Below are 22,621 nucleotides of genomic sequence, written 5' to 3' on the forward strand. Positions count from 1 at the left end.
TTACCTAACACCTTCAGGAGTATCTGGGACACCACTCAGGGCCAGACATGTCACTACCCATGTTTTCCTTTTTTTATACACAGCGGGAGAACCAAAGACCCTGAGCATTTAGCCTGGGGGCCCGTCAGTCCCAACCGGCTGGGTCCCAGATGCATTTCTATATGTTTAGTCTTTTTTTTTTTTTAAGTTCAGCTCCCCAGTTTTAAGATTTCAGGATTACTGAGAAGTCATGATGAACTGATTTATCCAGAGGTGAGCCATGAATCCCCTCCCTGCCCCTGATGGATACAGCCAGAAATAACCTAAAGGCTGTGCTCCATCTGACAAAGTAACCGAGGCACAGAGGGGGAAGGTCCTTGGTCAAGGTCACAGAACTTGAGTGGTGGGACTGGGATTTAACTCCATGTCTGTCTGGTGTCATTGCCAATGCCATGGTGATGGAGAAGGGACCTCAGCCTTAATATTATTTTCAATAATTAAGATTGGCTGAGCTCTGTGCCAGGCAGGCACTCTGCCAGGCCATGGAGGTGCCCTATCTTTTAATCAACCGCTATCGAGTTAAAAATAAGCCACGTCATCTGCCTCTGCCTGGGCCATACTGGTTTTCCAGCTGCCACATTCTCCTCCATTCCCACCCCACGGAGCTTCAAGGACAGCCGAGCTGACCGGTGATGCTGGGGCGGCCGGTGAGGCCAGGCGCAGGGCCACGTCTGTGCCGACTTGCTGCACGGCAGACAGCACCCTCTCAGCTTCAGGCAGCGCCTCTGCCACGGCTGTGCCCAGCGCCTTCTGGGCCGCTTGTACCTCCTGGTACCTGGGAGGAGACAGGGTGGGCTGCAAGCGGGTGCAGGATGTCCCTCCCGATCGCTGTCCCAGCCGCACCCCCCCCACCCTGCTGGAATCCCCGATGGAAGAGGGCTCTGGCGACTTCCCGGGCAGAGCTGCCATCTGTGGAGTGGGTACCCAGAAGCTGGCCTCAGAAGCTGGCTGCTACTTGGCAGCTTTCTAATGAGTGAAAAGGCCACAGAGGCACTGCATTCTTGTTCCTCCATTCACTTAATTCAATCACGATTTTCTGAAGGGGCTCCCGCTTGGCTTCCACTTGAGAGTTACATGTTCTGTGAATGTCTGGCTCCTCTGGATGAATCTCCAAGAGGAAAAAGCCTGGCACTGGTGGAGGGATAGCAGCCCAGGCCCTGACCCCCTTGGGTGACCTTGGGCACACTGCTCTCCAGGTAAAGCGAGATCCCTGGGTCACATGATTGCTCTGGGGGCCTTTTTCCCCAAAGTGCTATAATCAACCAACTAAGACAGTTTTCCGGTCCAGCTGTCCACATCTCGCTCCCCCCGCAGCTCCCCCAACCATAGGTACTGCTGGAGTGGACCACCCCCCTGAGAAAGAAAGTGTTAGTCATTCAGTCGTGTCCGACTCTTTGCAACCCTGTGGACTGCAGCCCACCAGGCTCCTCTGTCCATGAGATTTTTTTCCAGGCAAGGATACGGGAATGGGCTGCCATTTCCTTCTCCAGGGGCTCTTCCTGACCCAGGAATTGAACCTGGGTCTCCTACACTGCAGCCAGATTCTTTACTGACTGAGCTATGAGGGAAGCCACCCCCTGAGGTCACTCCCATCCCTCATCCCTTTTTAGAGAACCAGCGCCCCTGCCTCTGGGAGTGAGTCATGTGATTCGCCCAGCCATACTGATTGGTTCAGGATGGGCCACCTGACTCAAGCCAGGCCAATCAGTCTTTCATCTAGGAAGTCCACTTGGGCTATTGGTGACGTTGATGGGTCTTTGCTGACCCTCTGAATGAGGGGGATGGGAGGGGGCCACACCCTCCTCAGCAGAGACTCAGGGGCCAAGAAGACAGCTAGTGCCTGAGAGGCACTCCCGAGGGGCCTGGGGTGGGGGGAGGAGGTGCTGACCTGGACCCTCCTCCATGTTCTCATCCCTTCTCTCCAGAGGCTGAGCTGCACCCCCAGGCGTGAATGTGTGTGCTCACTCATGTCCGACTCTTTGCTACCCTCAGGGACTATAGCCCACCAGGCTCCTCTGTCCATGGGATTCCCCAGGCAAGAATACTGGAGGGGGTTGCCATTTCCTCCTCCAGGCTTGACTGGGTTCTCCACCAAGGAGACCCAAGACCCCAGGCATCCCACCCCCCCCAAGGAACCTCAGGACTCAAGGGAAGGAAGGCGTTTCTGGAACCAGTGGCCTCTGGTCAGGCCCTGTGGGCTCCAGGGAGCCAACCCCAGCTCCGACACACACGTGGGAGGTCTCACCTGTCCTCCAGCTCCTGCTGGGCCTCCAGGGCCGCTTGGCCCTCCACCAGGCTCCAGAGAACCGCATGGCTGGTGTTGGAGGCGAGCAGGGCCCTCCGAGCCGTGGCCTCAATCTTGGCAGCAGTGTTCCTGTGGCTGTGTGAAGATACCCACCTGACCATCACGAGGAGCTCGCACGGAAGGGGGGCTTAGGTGCAAACCCACACCCCCGTGTGGGCCTTGCGCCATCCCATTCAGAGTACCTCCATGGGGGCCAGGCTCCTTTACCCTCTGTGCCTGGCAGGTGGTGAAGACTTGATGGGAAGAGGACCCACGCCCCTTCTTCCTGTTAAACTGGGTTTATGCCTGCTGTACTGGCAAAATGTATAATGGGGCCTTTCATCACACATAAAATCCCAGTTGGGACAATAGATTATACGGTCACCCTACTAAAGACAGCATAGAAAAGAGTGGTCAAGACAGCCTGGGTTTGAATCCGGCTCTACCACTGCTAACCATTTGTCCTCAGGCAAGTCGCTTCACTTCTCTGAGTCTCTTTGCTCATCCATAACATGGACCTACCATCCTTGTACTTTGGTAAAGTACAGCCAAAGGGACACCCTGTTTCAGAGCTTGTGTCTTTAGGATCTTAAGCTGCTCCTTAAAGGCAGAGGATGAAACAATGCAAATATCCATCAACAGATGACTGGATAAGCAAAATGTGACATGTTCAAACCATGGAATAATACTGTTCAGTTGTACAAAAAGAACGAAGTACTGACGTAAGGTGCAATACCGATGACCCTTGAAGATTTACACTAAGTGAAAGAAGCCAGATGCAAAAGACCACGTGCATGACTCCATGTACGTGAAACGTTCAGGTTAGCAAATCTATGGAGACAGAATGCAGATGAGTGGTTGCTAGGGGCCGGGGAGGGTGAGGAGGAATGGGGAGTGATGTCTGATGGGTACGGGACTTGTTTCTGGGGCGGGGGTGACGCAAGTGTTCTAAAACCGACTGCGGCGATGGTATAATAGCGCGATTCTGTGAATATACTGAACACCGCTGAACTGTTCAGTTTAAGCGGTTGACTTGCACGGCTTGCATCCCAATACACCCGCACCCCACCCCCACGCCTCTGGGCTCAGAGACGCTGTGAGCATCTTGCACAGCTCTCCCCCACCATACAGCCCTGTACTCAATGGTTCCAACTTCTCGGGGTGGGGACACCTCGACTGGGCTGGCTCCGACCCTGGAAGCCCTCAGGAGAAGGGCTGGTCTCCCTTCATGGTTCTGTGGACAGGACCTCACCAAACTCCCGGGGCCTAGGGGCTCACCTCCTGGTGAGGGCACGTGCCTCTGTGGCCAGCTGGCTCCAGTTGGTGGGTTGGCCGAGCCCTTCCTGAGGAATCACCTTTAGGGGAAAGAAGGAAGTCAGAGGGAGCTGATGGCCCATGCCTGAAGGTTCAGGGCGGTATCTGGCTCAGTTATTGGGAGAACTGGGCCACACCACTTAATGTATAAAAGCTCAGAGCCAGCTGCAAAGTCAGCATCCAGTGGGCAGAGCCCTAGAGCTTGGAAACAACAGTAACGACGCCTGCCACTGGCTGGGCATTCACTGTCTACTTGGAATATGCCTCGTGATTTGCAAACATCATCTCACTGAATGGGCAGGGGAGCTACTGTGACCCGCTATTCTGTGGATGAGAAAACTGAGCCTCCCAAAGTGGGGACATGCCCCAGGCTCAGTCAGGGGTCGAGGTCAGGGAGGGGGTCCCCTAGGGTACCAGAGATGCGAGGATGGTGGCCGCATGCAGAATCTCCTCTTCTGAGGACTCCAGTGCAGCTGCTAGGTCCGCCAGCTGGATGCAGGTCTTCTCCGCTCTGGCCTGGGCACAGCGGGCACTCCTGCCCAGCGCCTGCAGCTGTTCCCGGGCAGCCTTCACAGCACCCTCGAGGCCTGTCACCTGCTCCAAGAAGGCTTCTTGGGCCCCTGCAGGAAGCCCCCAGCCCAGCAATCACAGAGCAGTCGAGATTTCACAGTAAAGCCCACAGCCTCAAGGTGCCCCAACTGTGGCCTCTACTCCTCCTGGGCACAGCTTGACTCCCCCACCAGGCCTGAGCACTGGCTCTAAAGGAAGAGCCTCCCCCATTTTACAGATGCAAAAGTTGAGGCCCAGAGATGGCAGATCATGACCCAAGGTCCCCCACACAGGAAGTGAGCCATAGACGGAGGACTGGAAGGAAACCAGGACTTCTAGAGCCACAGCCAGCGATTCCTGAATCTGAGAGAGCAGTAAACCCTCCCCACCAAGTCAGCTCTATAATTCACAGCATGGCTCAGAGTAGACATTTAAATGCACAGCATCTGATAGCTCCCTATTTTGTGAGTCTTGCAAACCAGTGCTCAGCTCACCTGTGGTTGCTGCAGGAGTACAGGTGCTTGTGAACATAAAACTTGACAAAATAACCAACTGGCTTTTGATGCCCCTATCAGTGTCCCAGGGTCAAACTTCACCTCGACTTAATGACAGTCTTGTTCCTTATTTGCCATTCACTTTCTATGCTGGTGGCTCAGATGGTAAAGCATCTGCCTACAATGTGGGAGACCCGGGTTCAATCCCTGGGTCGGGAAGATCCCCTGGAGAAGGAAATGGCAACCCACTCCAGTACTCTTGCCTGGAAAATCCCATGGACCAAGGAGCCTGGTAGGCTGCAGTCCATGGGGTCACAAAGAGTCGGACAGGACTGAGCGACTTCACTTTCACTTTTCTATGCTGGGGATACAGCAGTGAGCAAAATGGCCAACAGTTAAGACAGGAGGAACTTTACCTGTTCAGCACCTGGGACAGCGCTTCAACGTTCATTTGTTGAACGACTGACTCAGTGAATGAACCCAACTCCTGCCCTCACTGAGCTTACGGTACAGTCTAGGTGGTGCAAGGGACATGGGGACTGAGGCTGTAGTCAGAGACTGATCTTAACAAAGCTACAAAGTACAACAGGGCAAGGGATACTGAAAGAGAGGTCCGTGGGGCGACAGGACTGCGTGGCAGGAGGGGCTCACCCAGCTGGGGAAGTCAGACACGCTCTACCAGCAAGCGAGTTCTCCTAGGGGTGAACCCAGAGCTCTTGAAGCATCCTGAGGCCAGACACAGGGGCTCCATGGTGGGCATCTGACCAGCCAGCCCCCTCCCCTGACCTCCCAGTCTCCCACTCTGCTCTCCCGCTGTACCTTGCAGCAGGTGGAGGCCCTGGTAGACGTCCCTCCGTGGGGCCTCTCCCTGTAGAATGTCCAGTGGTCCCCAGGGCCTGCTGCAGTCAGACCCTTGCAGCCATCCCTCCATCAGGGTCAGCCTGTCTTTCAGCTTGGCAGTCTGGAGGGGTCAGGGAAGGAAAGGTGTGTGACGCTGGTGGCCTGAAGTCCTGCTTGGACACCTCTGCTGGTTTCTGCCTGGCCTGCTGTCCCCGCAAGTGTTGCCTTCTCCAATCCTAATCTAGGCCTTAAAGTGAAGGATACACTGGACCTCTGAGGACCTACTGTACCCTCCCCCATCCTTGGAGCTGACCCTTCCCTTCTCACACCCATGGTACCTACTGGCATTCACCCAATCACCCCTCTGCCCTGATGAGGGGGGATGGGAAGGGAAGCCTCAGAAGGATTTCCGTCTGTCCTGCCATGTTCCCAGGATTTGGCACGGAGCAGACATGCGATCCTTGCAGACAGAGTGACAGTGCTCTGCTCCGTCTCCTAGCCCCGTTCTTTCAATCATATGAACAATAAATGCATTTATGGAGCACTTGCTAGGAGCCAGGTGTGAGTGACCACCAGCCACGTGCCAGCTCACGTTCACCTTGTAACCACCCTAAGTGGTGGGGGAAACAGGTCCCAAGCTCCCTGCTTGATTCTGTAGTCCAAAATGCTCTGAAAATCCTCAAAGATTTCCATTCCGCATAGGATGGCAAAATCAGGTTTAAAAAAAAATCCCTGAACTCACTTAGAACAAGGCTACCTATGATCTTCATTTCCCTTCTTGGTGTGACTATTCTGAACAAAGCTGCCTATGATCTTCATTTCCCTTCTTGGTGTGACTATTCTGAACAAGGCTACCTGTGATCTTTATCTACCCTCTCGGTGTGAATATTCACCTGTGTTCCTGCAGATGTATCAACGGGCTTGACTGGGGCAGCTGGCCCAGGAACTGCTGGGAGTGGTACCCAATATCCATCCTATCTTTCTACGGAACTATCATTCCAAAAGCTGGCTTCACTGATTTCAGGAAAGGGGCTGCAGGTCTGAGCCATCTCCATTTTGGAGTCGGAGAGACCCACTGAAGCTTACCAAGGCTGTCACCTGCCTGGACACGTGACAACTAACAGGGTTGGGAGGTCATGCTCCTGGGGTCCAGAGGTCATGCTCCTGACCTCTGCTCTACGTCACCTCCCTGCTTGAGGTTCTACTTGTGATCCAGCATGAGCATCGCCCTCCCTCTGACCCTCCCCATGAAGGGCCACCTGTGTCCTCATCCCCACTGAATGGAAGTGTGAGACTTAGGCCTGGTAGTGGGGAAGGACGCAAGGTCGGGCCAGTTTTCTCTTGTCTACTCAGGAGCCAGGAAAGGGCAGAGGGGAGAGCGGAGCCAGATGTGGGGGTGGGCACAAGAAGGAGGGGGCCGGTGGTCCCAGAAAGACCAAGGGCTCAGGATAAGTGGGCACTTCCCGGCGCCCAGCACAGAACAGGCACTTGCTGGGGACATAAAATGAACAGTGCAGCCAGCCTGGGCAGGGCCTAGATGGGGAGGGCTCACCTCCTCCTTCACCAGGGCGTAGCAGGACGGGCACTCCTGGCACTGCGTGCCGCTGGCCGTGAGGAAGAAGTTGTCCTGGCAGCGGTCACACTTGTAGCCCACGAAGCCAGGCCTGCACACACACGTGCTGTTCTCGTGGCACTGGGGCAAGGCGGCACCCAGTGGGGAGCACCTGCAGTCTTGGGGGGGGCGTATGCAGATGGCACTGGGCACCCGGATGGCCACCCCACACCAGAACCCCCAGGTGCCCTGCAACTCTGGCCACCCAGATACTCCCGATCCCCGTGGGCAGCTCAAGGACCTTCCTGGGTAGTTCCCAGGAGACTGATTCAGAAGGTTGGAGGCGATGACCAAGAACCTGAGTTATCTCAGTGTCCCCGGGATCTGAGGACCAGGCAGGTTTAGGATGGCCATGCAGTCTGCGCATAAGTGAGACCCGGAGAGGAGATGTGACGGCCCCAGGCACTCAGCAGTCAGTAGTAGCATCAGGGTTAGATTCTGCACCCCTCCTCTGCTCTGCTCATTCACTCCACGTTCCCACGGTCATACCAAGAAGACCAGCCCTGATCTCATCTGTCCCCCTCCTGCTGCTCTGCCACCTCCCCACTGATCCTCTTTCCCAGAAGCCTCCGTCTCCAGGCAGCCCGGGAAGGACCTGGCTTCCTTACCGCGGCAGCCCTTGATGGAAAAGCCGAAGAAACCCAACTGGCATCGGTCACAGGTCTGGCCCTCGACGCCCGGACGGCAAGGGCACTGCCCGGTCTTGGGGTGGCACTGGTCCTCCCGGGAGCCCCACGGGTGGCACTTGCAGCTACGACAAGGGAAGGGAGGGGCCAGGTCTGCGCCGGGCTCTGGGCCGCTCCCGGCCCCGCCTCTGCCGTCGCAGGCTGGCACGGGGCCTCGGGACCATGCCCTCTGCCGACGAGGTCCTATCTCTGTGAGGGAACGTGGCCAACAGCCTCCTCCAAGCTGTGGCCCAGGAAGCACAGTCTCACAAAATTCTCCCCCCCCACTTCCCGAAAAGGGTATGGGGACATATTCATATATACATCTTGGATTATACCTTTCAGTTGGAAAGTCACAAGGCAGTTAGCATATTGGAAGCATGAGACAGACAGTCTGGTCGGAAAGAAACTGATTTGTTCCACGGGGCATGTCCCTGGAGCCCTCCGTTGCTCCCTAGAGACGCTATCTAAGCTGCTGCGTGGCCACAAAGGTCACACAGTGACCGAGTTACCGAGGAGGGGAGCAGAGCCCAAACCAGTTCCCGCCCGCCTGGGCGTCCCTCAGGGCTGCTCTTGGCCTGTGTCCTGGGTTGGCAGGGCAGTGAATCTAGCCCCCAAGGGACCGTCCCCTAGTCCCCCATCACTGCAGGGCACGGTGTAGCTGGCAGTGGGCCTGGAGGCTCCCTGGTGACTTCTTCCGTCCTGGGGGGACACCCAGGGGAAGGGCACCCCCGCCGCGCCCCACTCACCGCCGGCAGCCCCTCCCAGGCTGGAGGTCGTAGAAGCCCGGGCTGCAGTGACCACAGTCCCGTCCGGTCACATGGGGCAGGCAGGAGCACTGGCCAGTCACTGGGTCGCAGGGTCTCTGCTCACTGACTGAGCCCTCTGGGTTGCAGCTACAGGCTGGGGGATGGGAGGAGGGGAAGGAAAGGGTGTCAGGGCACCCCGCAGATCATCTATTCCACCTCGAGGGGGTCCCAGAGAGGCAGAGAAGGTGGGGAGCCCAAGGCGATGACTCCCATTCAGCTCAGACTCCTGAGCCGTCTCTGAGAAAGGGCTCCAGGGCTGGGCACTAGTCTCAGCCCATTTTCTATGTCCTTGGAGACACAGGTCAGATGGCCATGGTGGCAGGTGACCCTCCCCCTACAAGGCTACAGAGAAGGCCAGAAACTCGGTTGGGGGGGTCAGGGGCAGACCTGGCTCCCACTGTTTTGGGTCACTTGACTCTGCTCTCCTGGGTCCCCCTAAAAATGAGAGGCCGACAGGGGCCGCATGGAGCAGGGGGGCAAATGCTGAGCTTCTCCCTGGAGCACGCCTGGAAGCCTCCCACACGCTGGTGAATGCCTCGAAGGCCCAGAGGGCTGAGCGTTTTGGAAGCCCAGGGTGGGACTAACATGACAAGGGTCACAGGCTGTCTGGGACAGTCCTAGGTGCCAACGGCAGAGCATGAGATCAGTGCTAAATGCCGGAAAAAACAAACAAAAAAATTCACAGGGTCAGAGTTGATCAGATCCCAAAGCTGAAAGAACCTCAGAGAAGAAAACAAACCCTTACACCTTCTCAACAAGGCACCAGAGAAGGTGAGTAACCTGCTTAAGGCTGCACAGGCACCTTGCAGAACAGCCGGCTGGATCTGGTGGAGAAGGAGCCTGCCCCGCCCCGCCCTGTGGGCCTGGGAGGCCGGTACTCACGCACGCATTTGTCTGCGGGCCGAGGGGCCAGGGCGCTCCCGTAGAAGCCTTCCTGACAGTGCCCGCAGTGGACACCTGTCGTGTTGTACAGGCATCGCAGGCAGCGACCGGACAGGGGGTCACAGTTGCCCACAGCATTGGGGTCCACGTTTCCACTGCACTGACACGGCTGGCAGGGCTGGGGGCGCCCAGAGAGCCCCAGTGGGTCCCCGAAAAAGCCATCATCACAGATCTCACAGCGCCGCCCTGGGAAAGAAGAAGGCTTGTGTGGAGAAGCAGGAATGAGGGGCCTGGCCTGCTGGGTCCATGAGGGGTGAGGGCGGGTGGGAGCCCAAGAGAGCTCCTGTAAGGCTCCTGGTGGAGCAGAGCGCGGGCTGTGGGGTCAGGCTGACCTGGGGCCAGGGCCCAGCCGGGCCATCAGCTGGCTGTGTGGTCTTAAGCGAGTCGCTGGGCCTTGCTGAACTTGGACTCCATGTCTGCAGAGCGGGGACAATAAAGGCAACGACCTCAAAGGACCCTTGAGAAGGTTTGGCGAGCAAAGCACTAAGCCCAGATGCTGGCACGTGGTTCACGAGCAGCAGCAGTGGCTGTTATCACCCATTCCCCATCATCACCCTCCTAGCCATCATGGTCTCATTCACCGATCTCTTCCTCATATAATCACTATCGTCATCATGATCTTTGTCTGCAGAGGTGAGCGGCAGCCAGAGGATGCGGGGTCTGGCTGATTTTTCGCCCATGGCTGATTTAGCATTATCCATTTATGGTTGTGCTGGGTCCTCGTGGCTGCCTGCGGGCTCTGTATAGTCGCGGAGAGTGGGACCTACTCTCTGACTGCAGAGCGAGGGCCTCTCGTGGCTGCGGCTTCTCTGGCTGCAGGGCAGGGCTCTAAGGCACATGGGCCTCAGGAGTTGTGGCCCACGGGCTCTAGAGCACGGGCTCAATAGGCGGGGTGCCCGGGCTTAGCTGCTGCACACCACGGGGGTCTTCTGGAACTCGCGTCTCCTCTTTGGCAGGTGAATTCTTCACCACTGAGCCACCAAGGAAGCTCTGTGGACGTCGCCTCTGTCATCATTTTCATCCATCATTCTCATCGCTACGGTCACCATCTTGACCCTTACCTTCCCCGTGACCTTGAGCATCACTCTCCGTCACGACGCAGCATCTTCGTCGCCGTCCCCTTCATCACCAGCGTCAACTCGATGGTCCCCAGCATCTTCGTCCTTGTCTTGCTCGTCCCTCTCTTTGTCATCATGTTCCTCGTCTCCATCGGCAACCTCCCTGCCACCCTCCTTGTCACCATCCCCTCCCACATGTCTCTCCCTCAGCCGGGGTTGCTTTCTCCTTGCGGCTTCTGGCCCCTTTGCCTTTTCTGCTTCTCGTGGCTTCTGAACCCCCTCTGGACTATTTCCTACTCCTGCCCTGCTTCCTGGGTTTGATCTGGTGCTGTGGCTTCATCTCCAGCCCGAGGGTTACTGTGAGTCTCAGAAAAGACAGTGTGTGAGAAGGCTTCTGGGGGTCACGGCCTGGGAAGTCCACTCTGAACCCGGATCAGGGCCATCCTGTACCGTGGGCTTCATGCAGTGTCAGCCTGCTCTTGGTTAACATGCCTACCTCTCTGTGCACATCCGCCTGAAACAGATGATGGAGGGACCTGAGGGCGGTAGGATGATGGGCATCTTAAATGATCTTCGTGCCTGTAGGCACTCACGTTCCTTTACACTTTTCCCCAACAACTTACTCATTGATTACAATGAGTCTTACTTATTTTACAATCTAAAAAGTAGCTACTGTCATTGTGAAAAGCAGCTGTGGCCTCCCAACATCCTCAAAACTCATCACTCCAGTGGAAATCAAGTTAACGCGACGATGAGAGGCAGGCAACCTTGAACCTGGATGGGGGATGACTAAGGAGAAGAAGACAAAAGAGGAAAAGAAGAAAAAGAAAAATCTGAATGGAGTCCAGAAGGTAGAGGCTAGGGTCTGGCTTTGCGACTCTGAAACAGAGATGGAGTGAGACGGCCAAGGGGGAGATCGAAGCCAGTGACGAAGAACGTGTGGTCCCTGCAGTTAACTTGCCGTCCGCCTGCGACCGGGTGAGGACAGTTCCCCGGCAGGAGGCGGCTGCGAGGGGTCAGGATGGTAGGCAAGTGAGGCAGGCAAGGATCAGGACTTGGCCGCGGTCAGTCCCGGACGAGACTGTGTGGGTGAGTCCCCTGTGTGCTGGGCTCTGGCGGGACCTGAAGGATGCTGGCGTGATAAAGACATGGGCTGGCACAAAGCTCTAATGTCCACCCTCGCATCCTTCCCAGGGCTCCTCCTGCACACAGCAGCGTCCTCCTCCCCCGAAGTCCTCCCTTGGGTAACTTCTCTGTCCGCCCTCTCTCACTGAGTGGAGTCCCCTTGAGTTGTAGACTGGGGGAAGCCGCAGGTGGGGAGCCAGGGAACGCGGGGAAGGTTATGGAAACACAGGGGCAGCATGATGGTGGGGGCAGGGTCCTAAGATAGGACCTCACTCCTGCAGTTCTTGGGGACCCCTCCTCTGGAGCACCTCCCCAATCTGCTAGCTGTCAGGGAGCTGCTTTCAGTGTTTTTTGGCCACACTACATGGCATGCGGAACCTCCTTGACCTGGGATCGAACCTGCAATCCCTGCATTGGAAGCACGCAGTATTAACCACCGGACCACCAGGGGAGTCCCAAGGGAGCTGCTTTCAGAGTGGTCCCAAATGTAGAACCAGGTATCTGAGATCATGGGAACGTTACGCCAAGTGAAACAAACCAGACACAAAAGGACAAATATCGTCTGAGTCCACCTACCTGAGGTACCTGGAATATTCACATTCAGACAGACAGAAACTAGAACGGTGGATGTCAGAGGATGGGGCAGGGGGAACCATGAGATAATCATTTAATGGGTTTGAAGTTTCTATTTAGGATGATAAAAAATTCTGTGGGTGGATAGCGGTGATGGTTACGCAACACAGTGAATGTACTTAAGGCCCCTGAATTGTACACTTAAAAATGGTCAAAACGGCAAGTTATGTGTATTTTGCTAAAATTTAAAAAATCAGTAATGGCAAATATAAAAAAACCATTGAATTGCACACTTTAAATGGTTAGTCAGGGGGTGTATGAATAATACCTCAATAAGGCTCTTGTGTGCTTTTTTTTTTTAAACAATCAGCTGTCTAGGATGACTCTGCTTCCTGGAGCAGGAATGGAGAACAGGGAGAGGACTAGGGATGGGGGAAGTTTTGCATCACACATTACCTGGCGACTTTTTAAAATTATTTATTTATTTGTGTGTTTGCTTTTCAGCCATGCCGCATGGCTTGTGGGATCTTAGTTCCCCTACCAGGGACTGATCCCAGGCCCACGGCACTGAAAGTTTCGAGTCTTAACCACTGGACCGCCAGGAAATTCCCACGGCAACATTTTTAAAAAAACCCAGGAACATGACAAGAATACGATTCCAGAGCTCCGTCTTAAGCTACTAACCCAGGCTCTGTGGGTTGGGGCAGGGCTGGACATGACGATCTCCAAACTCCCACCTGGATATGCTCAGTGGTCCAAGTTCTGCCAGGAACCCACAGCAGCCCACGGCCCTGGCTATCAGACTATGAGACTCAGGATTCCCAAAAGTCAGGCCTGACACCCCTAAGCTAGGCCCTCCCTCATCTGTGGACCCAGGACTCACTCCTGGAGCTTTGGCAGAGGCAGGGTCCCCGGGCACTCACCTCTCTGGCTCGGTGGGCAGTGGGTACACACCACTTCTCCACTCTCTGGGATGGTTGTGCAGGCCGATTGTCCGGGGCATGGACAGGGCTGGCAGTCATCGGCCTGGCCTGTGAAGGGGTTGCCGTAGAAACCTGGCAAGCAGCGCTCACAGGACGGGCCCTCGGTGTGGTGGCCACACAGGCAGATCCCTGAGGGGCGAGACAAGCACCTGGTCACCACCGCCTGAACCCGGACCCTGCACAAGACAGCGGGCGGGCTCCCGGACGGGGGGTCACCGAGCACGTCCTGGGGTGGGAACTGGGGTGGGACCTCTTCCACGGTGAAGGCAGCATGGCCCAGGGATGAAGCATCCACCTGGGTTCACGTCCACCACTTACTGACCATGTGAACCTGGGCGCCCCTGGGCCTCAACCTCCTCACCTGCAAAATGGGCACACATGACCCTGATCTCAACAGGTTTTCATCATGATTCAGTGCAGCCATGCACAGTCTCTGACACACAGTTATCACTGTCATCATTATTATTTGATAACCTGAAACCTATAGCTGGACCAGCTGACGATACGGCTAGCGTTTGCTTTCAGTATTCCTTTTCCCCTTCCTCAGTGGCTTCTTTGTTCTATTTTGTAAACTGAAGCCTCCAAGCCCTCTTAAGCTCACGGACAGTGACACAGACCCAGGATTCTGGCCTTAATGTGAGGAAACCCATTTAGGGGGTCTGTGGGTTTCCAGAGGCTTTCTTGGCCTCATAGAATGGAACTCCCCTCCCTGCCCACTGGTTTCTATTTATTTATTTATTTACGATGGATCTTCAGTTCCCCGACCAGGGATTAAACCCATGCTCCCTGCAGGGGAGGTGTGGAGTCTTAACCACCGGACCACCAGGGAATTCCTGCCCACTGGTTTCTAATGAGGGGGACACTGCAACCCCCCTTCTCTAGCCCCATGGCGTCTAGAGTCTGCTCAGAGCCACTGCCGGGGACTAAGGGTGGAGCCTGGCTAAGAAGGGGTTAAGCAAGACCACCCCTTCCCAGAGGCGCCCCCCAGCAGCACTCATCAAGGACTGGGGCGAACAGGAGTAAAGGGAGAGGGGCCAGGATGGACAAGCAGAGCACGGTGGCCCCCCAGGGGTACTTTCCACGGTCTCTGTCTCTGCCCAGGACCCACACACTCACGACTCCTCCGTCTGCCCGGGAAGGGCAGCAGTGACTGCTGTGCGCCCCCCACCAGCTTTTACAGATGAAAACCTGCCCAAACGGAGCTGGAAGCTGTGCCAAGGCAAGGGGCTCTGAGGGATGACAAACCAGTCCCATCTCATGAAATGACCCTCCCAGAGCCCCGCATGGAAGGATCACGAGGCTCCATCTGGCTCAATTAGTGATGCCTGCCTGGACACAAGAAGGAAGGAGCCCCTTGTGCTGTGGGTGCTCCCCCACCCCGGCTACCCTGCTGATTCCCAGGCTACTGTCCTTTGACAGCGGGGAAAAGGCATTTCCCTTTGCAGAGACCCTAGAAGCTGCAGAAGAACAGCAGGGCGCCGGCCCTCCCACCTCCCGTGTGAGGGGCCAGTGTCCAGGCCCAGTCCTGCAGCTCCGGCCCAAGGCCCATGGTCTCCCCACTGGGGTTTCCTCTGCTGCAAGTGGGGGTGACCGTCGCTGGCAGTGACCTGAGAGAGGAGCAGCTCTGCCACCTACTGGCCAAGTTGCTTCCCTGCACTTTAGGTCCTACACCTGTAAGATGGGACCGCCAAGGCTTTTTGCAGGATCCAGCAATACAGCTTATACAAAGGTGCCCAGCACACGGAGGAACTTGAGGACACCATCTTATCAGTATCAGGGATCACTCACACGCACACAGCTGGCCCCGTTCAGGTCAGTGCTCTTCTCGCTGTTCTGGGTGTAGCCCAGGTGGCCTGGGGTGGGGGCAGTGGTGGTGGTGCAGGGAGACTTACCTGTGTTGGGGTCACAGGTGCCATGCTGGTTGCAGGTGCAGGGAACACAGCTGGCATAGGGACCCCCCAGGGGCGTGTCCCTCTTGTATCCTGGAGCGCAGGACTCACAGAACTGGCCGGTGTAGCCTTGGGGACACGAACAAGTCTCCACCCAGGAGGCTGGTGGGGACAGCCCCCGCTGGGCGGATGTGAGCCCGACCTCAGTCAGAAGCACGGGACCTGCAGAGACAGAGAGAAGGAGACAGCTCCATGCATGTGTTTCTCCTCCAAACCTTCCTACTCACCTGTGTAACAGGCCCACGCACACAAAAGCAGTCCATGGGTCAACTGCAATTAAAAGTCAAAAGGACAAAGGGCAAAGGAAACATATACGGCTGGGAATTTTACAAGAAGACGCTTACTCTCACTGGTTATTAAAGATACATATATTTACGGCACTTCCCTGGTGGTTCAGTGGCTAAGACTCTGTGCTCCTAATACAGGGGCCCCAAGTTCGAGCCCTAGTCAGGGAACTAGATCCCACATGCTGCAACTAAGAGTTTGCATGCCAAAAACTAAAAAAAAGGTCCCACATGCTGCAACTAAGACCCAAATAAATAAATATGTACATGTAAACACTGATATTGTTCACAACCTCAGCTTGGTGAGCATTTTCCAGAGTAGTGACAGTGGAGGATGGCGGCTTGGGGAACTCACACATGGGGATGTATGAAGATGAATTGGGAGCCTCTAGTAACAGAAGAGTAGCTCCTATCGACCAACTTTCCCACAGAAAACTACTAGAAACTTGGGGCAAAATAGAAAAACTGTCTGTCAACACTAGAGAAAAACTAGGGCAGGCAAATAGACAAGGAGAGTGGACACTTGGCATCAAAATATAGATAGGTACAGCCTTGCTGAAGCAAAATTTGGCAGCACGCGTTAAAACAGAAAACATACACTCTTTGACCTCACATTTCCATTTTGAGGAATCTGACCTGAAGACATGGTTGCATGAGGCCAAAAGACCTTTATATGAAGCTTCCCTGGTGGCTCAGATGGTAAAGAATCCACCTGCAATGCAGGAGACCTAGGTTTAATCCCTGGGTCAGAAAGATCCCCTGGAAGAGGAAATGACACACGCCAGTATCTTGCCTGGGAAATCCCATGGATAGGGGAGCCTGTTGGGCTACAGTCCATGGGGTTGCAAAGAGTTGGGCACGACTGAGTGACTAACACACACACATACACAGCTCTCTGTTGCAGTATGTGGGCTTTTTAGTTGTGGCACATAAACTCTTCTTTGCAGCATGTGGGATCTAGTTCTCTGACCAGGGATCGAACCTGGGTCCCCTGCGTTGGGAGCATGAAGTCTTAGCCACTGGACCACCAGGGAAGTCCCCATATGGTTATTTTCAAATATCATTCATTTTCTTTTTATTTATTCTGTGTATTAAAGTTAGCATATTATACTGGTTTTTAAAAATTGTGTCTAGGTAGGTTATAATATCTGTGAATTTCATTTCCAGATAGTAAAGGGGTGCATGTGTGTGTGCTCAGCTACTCAGTCGTGTCCGACTCTTTGTGACCCCATGGACTGTAGCCTTCCAGGCTCCTCTGTCCATGGGATTCTCCAGGCAAGAATACTGGAGTGGGCTGTCATTTCCTCCTCCAGGGGATCTTCCTGACCCAGGGATCGAACCTGCATCTCCTGCATTGGCAGGTGGATCCTTTATCATTGAGCCACAGATCTATTCTAAAAATGGATACGGAGAATGACTGGTCTAGGCACATATAGGCACGGGACGGGGTGGGGGGAGAAGGAGAGAAAGTACATCAGGAAAGAGAGGGGAACAGGGACAGTGAGAAGACCACCGAGGCGGTCACCCAGTGACCAGGATGAGAGGTGGTGAGGAATTCGGCTTGAAGCTGTGATGACTCAGCAGGCTGGTTGAGAGGTTTTGGAAACCGGGCTTTTTCTAGGTGCAACACCTCTAACGACCAGCAGAGGGAGCCGACTCCTTGGGGAATCCCAGCCTGTCCGCTGTGGTCAGCATCATCGAACGGCCCTCCAGGGTCCAGTCTCCTGGCAGTGATGGATTCCACCCTGGTGTGGCCACGTCAGGTTCTTGGTTTCTTTGTGTCCCTTCGAGCTGTCCATCCTCAGCCTCCTCACCTGTCCAGCCCCTGCCTCTGTCCTCAGCATCCACTCCTGCTGCCCTTGCTGGTTTTATGACCTTGGGCAAGTGTCTTGACCTCTCTGAGCCTCAGACCCCTTTGTGCTGAAGTGGGGATGATAATCTCGGCTGTGAAGACTCCATAGGCTATGGTGAAAGAGCCCCCGGGGGCCTCGCTCGTTTGGGGGCTGGGGAGTGTACGGGTCATTACTGACCGGAAGAACTGGTGCTGCGGCCACTGGTCCAGATGCGCAGGGCAGTCAGGTTGGCGAGCACCCGTTGGAAGTGGAAGGGGGGCAGCGGAGGGTCAACGTCCTCGGAGGTCTCCTGCAGCCTGGCCGGGGGAGGGGTCAAAGCAGATCCTGAGGCCGGGGGTCGGGGGAGCAGGTGGTGCCAAGAACTCCCTGGCAGGAGTCCCCAGACCGCAGGGGAACGGGTGTGCCTGGATCTCACGGCCCACCCCCGCCACCCGACCCCATCCCTCAGGACATAGCAGGACACTTACAGGAACTTCACCCGTACCTCCCCCGCCTGCCCGGAGTCCGGGGTGCGGGGTGAGCTGGAATGCTGCAGAGTCAGGGCCAGGCCCGCCCCTTCCAGCCTCAACTGCATGGAGAGTGGGGAGCCCCCGGGGGGGACCCGGAAGGTCAGTGTGAGGGGCTGCCCATAGCTGAATCGCTGATCTCCCAGAAACTTCTCTGAAGACAAGAGACGAAGGCTTTGGTAGTCTTCACTTAATTAGTTGGATTTTTAATGTCTATATTGATTTTATTGGCAATTAAACTCTCAAAAGAGAAAACTAAAAACTCAAAGGGACCCTGCACAGAAGATCCTGAAGGTGGCCTGCCCACATGTCCACAGCCAGAGCTGGCTTCAAGGGCATGTGACCCTGCCAGTCGCCGGGGGTCCCACACCCAGTTTAATGCTCTGCTGTCACTATCTAGACGCTCATTTTTTTGGTTAAGCTTATTTTATATTGGTGTGTAGCTGATTAACAATGTTGTGATAGTTTCAGCAGGGACAGCAAAGGGACTCAGTCATACAATCCATGTATCCATTCTGCTGCAAACGCCCCTCCCGTCCAGGCTGCCACATAACACTGAGCGCCCTGTGCTCTCCAGTAGGTCCTTGTTGGTTATCCTGTCTTGACAGTTTTAAGACTTTTGTCTTGGAACTTGGCTTTTGGAAGTGACGTGCCATGGGACAAGGGAGTCCGTGTGGGAGCAGAGGAGATACAGTGTGCCTGGTGGTGGAGATACCGTATGCCTGGTGGCACCTGTCTGCCCGTTCACGTAGCACTCACGATGCCAGGCGCCCCATGAGCTCAGAGTCCTCAGGGACCCGCGTATGTGGGAGTTCAGTGAGGCTCCAGCAAGTCCCAGGTAAGAGAGCCACGTGCGAGACTAAGCTGGGGGGCTGACGGCCCCCACAGGCCACATTTCCCACAGGAGTCAGAACTTGCTTTTAGCCGAAACAAGGCAGATACACCAAGGACCAAGGGGCCCTCACCTAGGCTTCTGACTGTCGTTTCTCTGTGCCAGTCAAACGCTGAAATACAGTCCACAGGATCGCAGAGAGTCGGACACGACTGAGTGACTCTCACTTTCACTTAAGCGGAAAATCACGACTCAGAAGGAAAGGGGACCAGTAGACACCCCATCATTCCTTCCTTCAGGCCTCTGCCCTCAGGCAGGAAGGGGCCATGAGCAGAGGGGTGCGGGCCACCTTGAGAAGCTGGTAAAGGCCAGGGAAGGGACTCTCTCCCAGACGCTCCAGGAGGAACACAGCTAGACCACACTTTGACTTCAGCCCAGCAAGTTCATTTCACACTTCTGACCTCCAGAACACTAAGGGAACACATTTTTAGCCACTGGGTAGGTGGCACTTTGTGACAGCGGTCACAGGGCAAGTACACGGGCAGCCCCGCCCCTGCCTGTGCCTGCGGGTACCTGGTGCTGTGAGCTCTGCCTCCTCGTCCTCTGGGTCCAGGAGGAGCCCCCCCGGGCTCCATCGTGCAGGATGTCCTGAGTCCCCCACGCTTCCGGCCCGCCAGCCCTCGGCTCCTGGACAGCAAACACACACACACACACACACACACGCCCCCTGTGAGGCCCTGGAGGGTGGTCTCTGTCCCCTCCCACTTCACACCCTTCCCTGGATCCCCAGGATCACCCCCAGAGGCGTGAGTGCCACCTGAAACAACAGGACCCAGAGAGGGAGAGACCGTTCCAGAGACAGGTCGGGTGGGGAGGGGAGCCGGCTGGGACCTCGCTCTGTGCCCAGACCTAGGCAGCTTGGAGCCCCAGCCCAGATCAGGGCGGGATCATGGGGTGGGACGGGGCCCCGGGAGAAGCTAGAAGCTTCAGGGACTCACCTCTGTTGGGGCAAGGGCATGGCTGACCTCTGAGCCCGCCCTGCCCCATCAACAGACTTTGAGCGCATTTGAGGACATGCCCCAGAACCCCATGGTGGGCCGTCTCTCATGAGACCGGGCTTGATCTGGTTTTCCGGTCTTCAGAGGATTCCCTCGCCTGTACCTCACCGCCCCTGTCCTTCCAAGTGTGGGTGCCACTAACCTCACTGCACCCAAAGAGGCCCCCTGGTTAGGAAGTGGCCAGGCGGGGGTGGGAACTCAGTCCCAGTTCAGTCCACTTCCCTCCCCCGACCCCAGCAGTTCACCAAGCAGTCAGGCACAGAGCGAGCGGCCTCCAGGGGAGACTCTCCAGAAGACAGCTGAACAGGGTGGAGACCTGGGGCTCCCAAGGGCTGGGGAGGGAGGGAAGAAGAAAGGGAAAGGGGCCAGAAAGGGGAAGTCTGGAGCTCCTTGGTGCTAGGCTGGTTCTGCCCCCTTGCTGGCTCTGTGACCCTGGGCTAGTTACTTAACCTCTCCGAGGCCAGGTTCGCATATGCAAAATGGGGGCAACTGAAGTACTTAGGGCCCCAGCAGCAGTTCTCAAAGTTTGTCTGAACACCCTGGGAGATCCCTAAGGCTCTTTCAGGCGAGTCCGTGAGGTCAAACGATCTTTTCATTAACACTAAAATGTCATTTGCATTTTTCATTCTCTTTCTCACACTGAGAACGTTCCAGAAGCCACAAGATATGTGACATCCCAACAGACTAGATGGCAGAACCTGTGATGACAATCAGCTAACTTCTATCAAGCCAGAGCTTAAAGAGATGTGCAAAAGTGTAAAATGAGCAGCACCACTCTTCTCTAAGTTTTTTGTCTTTTATTTTTTTTTTTAAACTTTTTGGCCACACCACGATGGCGTATGGAATCTGTTTCCCAACCATGGATTGCACCTTCAGCCTCTGCAGTGGAAGTGCAGAGTTCTACCTGCTGGACCACCAGGGCTGTCCCCAAGTTTTCTGTCTTTTAAAAAGTTATTTTTCACAGGCGGAAGTTATTTTTTGGTCATTTGTAAATGAATTGATGCACAGATACTTTAAAATTACTGTTCTAATGTCTAATACAGAAAACACAACCCACATAAACAAAAGGACTTTGAGATTTTCTCTGATTTTCAAGAACATAAAGGGATCCAGAGATCCAGAAGTTTGAGAACTGCTGGCCGAGGGTGTTTGTGAGATCACATGGGATGCTGAGACTGAATTGCTAAACCCAGGGCCAAGTGAGAACAGATCATGATGCTCTCCTAGGATGTTTTAAATGAGTCCCGTCTGATGCTGACATCCTTGACTCCAGGCCAGGTGACCACAGGGCTGTCCCCATTCCAAGCCCCTCTCAGTCCAGCAGAGGGCGCACTGCCCCCTGCATCTGGGGCGCCCCAGAACCGGCTCTGAGGCTCTATCTCCCTGGAGATGATGCTGGAGATGGGGTTGGGGGAGGAGGTTCAGTGGGGCATGGCTGGGACCCTCTCAGGCTATGATGTTTGGCAGAGTTCAGAGCTCCACTGCTTTCCTGCTCTAAAGAGCCACCTGGAATTGGGGACCCTGGACCCTGGACTCAGAAGGAAGGCCGTGCACAGCCATGAAGAACAAAACTCAGGAGCCGATGAATCTGGGGTGCCAACAGCTAAGCTATTTCACTTCTCTTTTCTGGGTCTCGGTTGCCCCATCTGTAAAATGGGAATGAGAGTATCTACCTGCCAGGGAATCCCTCAGGTTCCATGTATGTAATGAGCTCAGCAGGGTGTCAAGCATACAGCAGGTGCTCAATAAATGGAGGCCAGGGGACCAAGCCTGGATCCCCAGCACTAGGATACGCCAAGGGGTCCTATGTCTATCCCCTCCCCTGCTCCTACTAGAGACTGAGGAAGTAGGCTAGGACTGGAAGGGAGCCGGGGTGCAGGAAGGTGCTGGGAGTGCAGAAGGGCACGGAGGGGCATGGCCACTGTGCGAGCCTGTGGGAGGTGCTGGGGCTGGGGCCTGAGGCTGCCCCTTCTTTCCACCACCCCCCATCACTGGATGTCCCCACAGCAGGCCTGCCCATCCCACCTGCACTGGGAGCAGAGCCCTTGGAGGTGGCTGCGGGGACCACTTCTTACCCTGGCGGAAGTTGGAGAGGATGTGGTGCTCCCGGAACCGGGCAGCGGCCGCACACACCTTGGAGTGGCCGTAGCAGAAGCAGCTGCTGCAGCCAGTGGGGTTGTGGGGCTGCAGGTTAAACGCGCCTGGACGACATCTGCAAGGGAGGCGGGACACGCCCCCGGGGGCCGGTGAACTGGCTAGGTTCAGGGAGCCCAGCTAGACCAACTGGAGCCCGGAGTCACTGGGGAATTTTCTTTAATTTCAAATTTTGAGAAGGGTTGCAGACATGATAGACACAATTCCCATGGCATCTTTACCCAGTTTTTCCTAACTGTAACGTCTGACCTTACCAGGGTGCGCTTATCAAAACCAAGAATTTAACACTGATTAATGTTATTTACTGAATCCTACACATTATTAAGATTTCTCCCCTTTCCCCACAAACGTCTGTTTTCTGCTTCAGGATCTGGTCCAGGGCATGGTGTTGAATTTCACTGTATCTTTCATCTCTCATCTGTAAGAGCTCATAGGTCTTTCTTTGATATTTTTGACAGTACTGGTTAAATACTCTGTAGCATGCCCTCCATTTGGGTTTATTTGAGGTTTTTCATAATTATACTGGGGCCAAGGGTTTGGGGGGAGAAAGTGCCCTTCCTGTCACATCTTACTGGGGTAACTGATACCTGTGTGATGTCCTGGTCATGTATGATGTCACCGGTCATGTATGACATCACTGGGGATGTTAACCTTCACCCCTTGGCTAAGGCACTGGCCACCAGGTTCCTTCACTGCAA

General features: G+C 55.3%; 1 protein-coding gene across 1 annotated transcript in view; it reads right to left on the reverse strand.

The window, feature by feature from the left end:
- Window positions 1-22,621, reverse strand: part of LAMC3 (laminin subunit gamma 3) — a 70,660-nt gene that overhangs the window by 14,599 nt on the left and 33,440 nt on the right. Inside the window, exons 8-22 of the mRNA XM_055400297.2 lie at window positions 21,845-21,981; window positions 19,285-19,398; window positions 17,841-18,033; window positions 17,551-17,669; window positions 15,180-15,398; window positions 13,228-13,416; window positions 9,489-9,734; window positions 8,547-8,700; window positions 7,741-7,883; window positions 7,073-7,251; window positions 5,500-5,641; window positions 4,052-4,257; window positions 3,602-3,678; window positions 2,285-2,419; window positions 667-814 (exon numbers count right to left, since the gene is read on the reverse strand). Coding sequence (XP_055256272.2) covers window positions 667-814; window positions 2,285-2,419; window positions 3,602-3,678; window positions 4,052-4,257; window positions 5,500-5,641; window positions 7,073-7,251; window positions 7,741-7,883; window positions 8,547-8,700; window positions 9,489-9,734; window positions 13,228-13,416; window positions 15,180-15,398; window positions 17,551-17,669; window positions 17,841-18,033; window positions 19,285-19,398; window positions 21,845-21,981 — 2,401 coding nt within the window. The remainder of the gene's footprint in view (window positions 1-666; window positions 815-2,284; window positions 2,420-3,601; window positions 3,679-4,051; window positions 4,258-5,499; window positions 5,642-7,072; window positions 7,252-7,740; window positions 7,884-8,546; window positions 8,701-9,488; window positions 9,735-13,227; window positions 13,417-15,179; window positions 15,399-17,550; window positions 17,670-17,840; window positions 18,034-19,284; window positions 19,399-21,844; window positions 21,982-22,621) is intronic.

Source organism: Moschus berezovskii, chromosome 11 (assembly GCF_049115385.1).
Source record: "Moschus berezovskii isolate FMDL1 chromosome 11, NW_MosBer_1.0, whole genome shotgun sequence".
Classification (NCBI taxonomy): Eukaryota; Metazoa; Chordata; class Mammalia; order Artiodactyla; family Moschidae; genus Moschus; species Moschus berezovskii.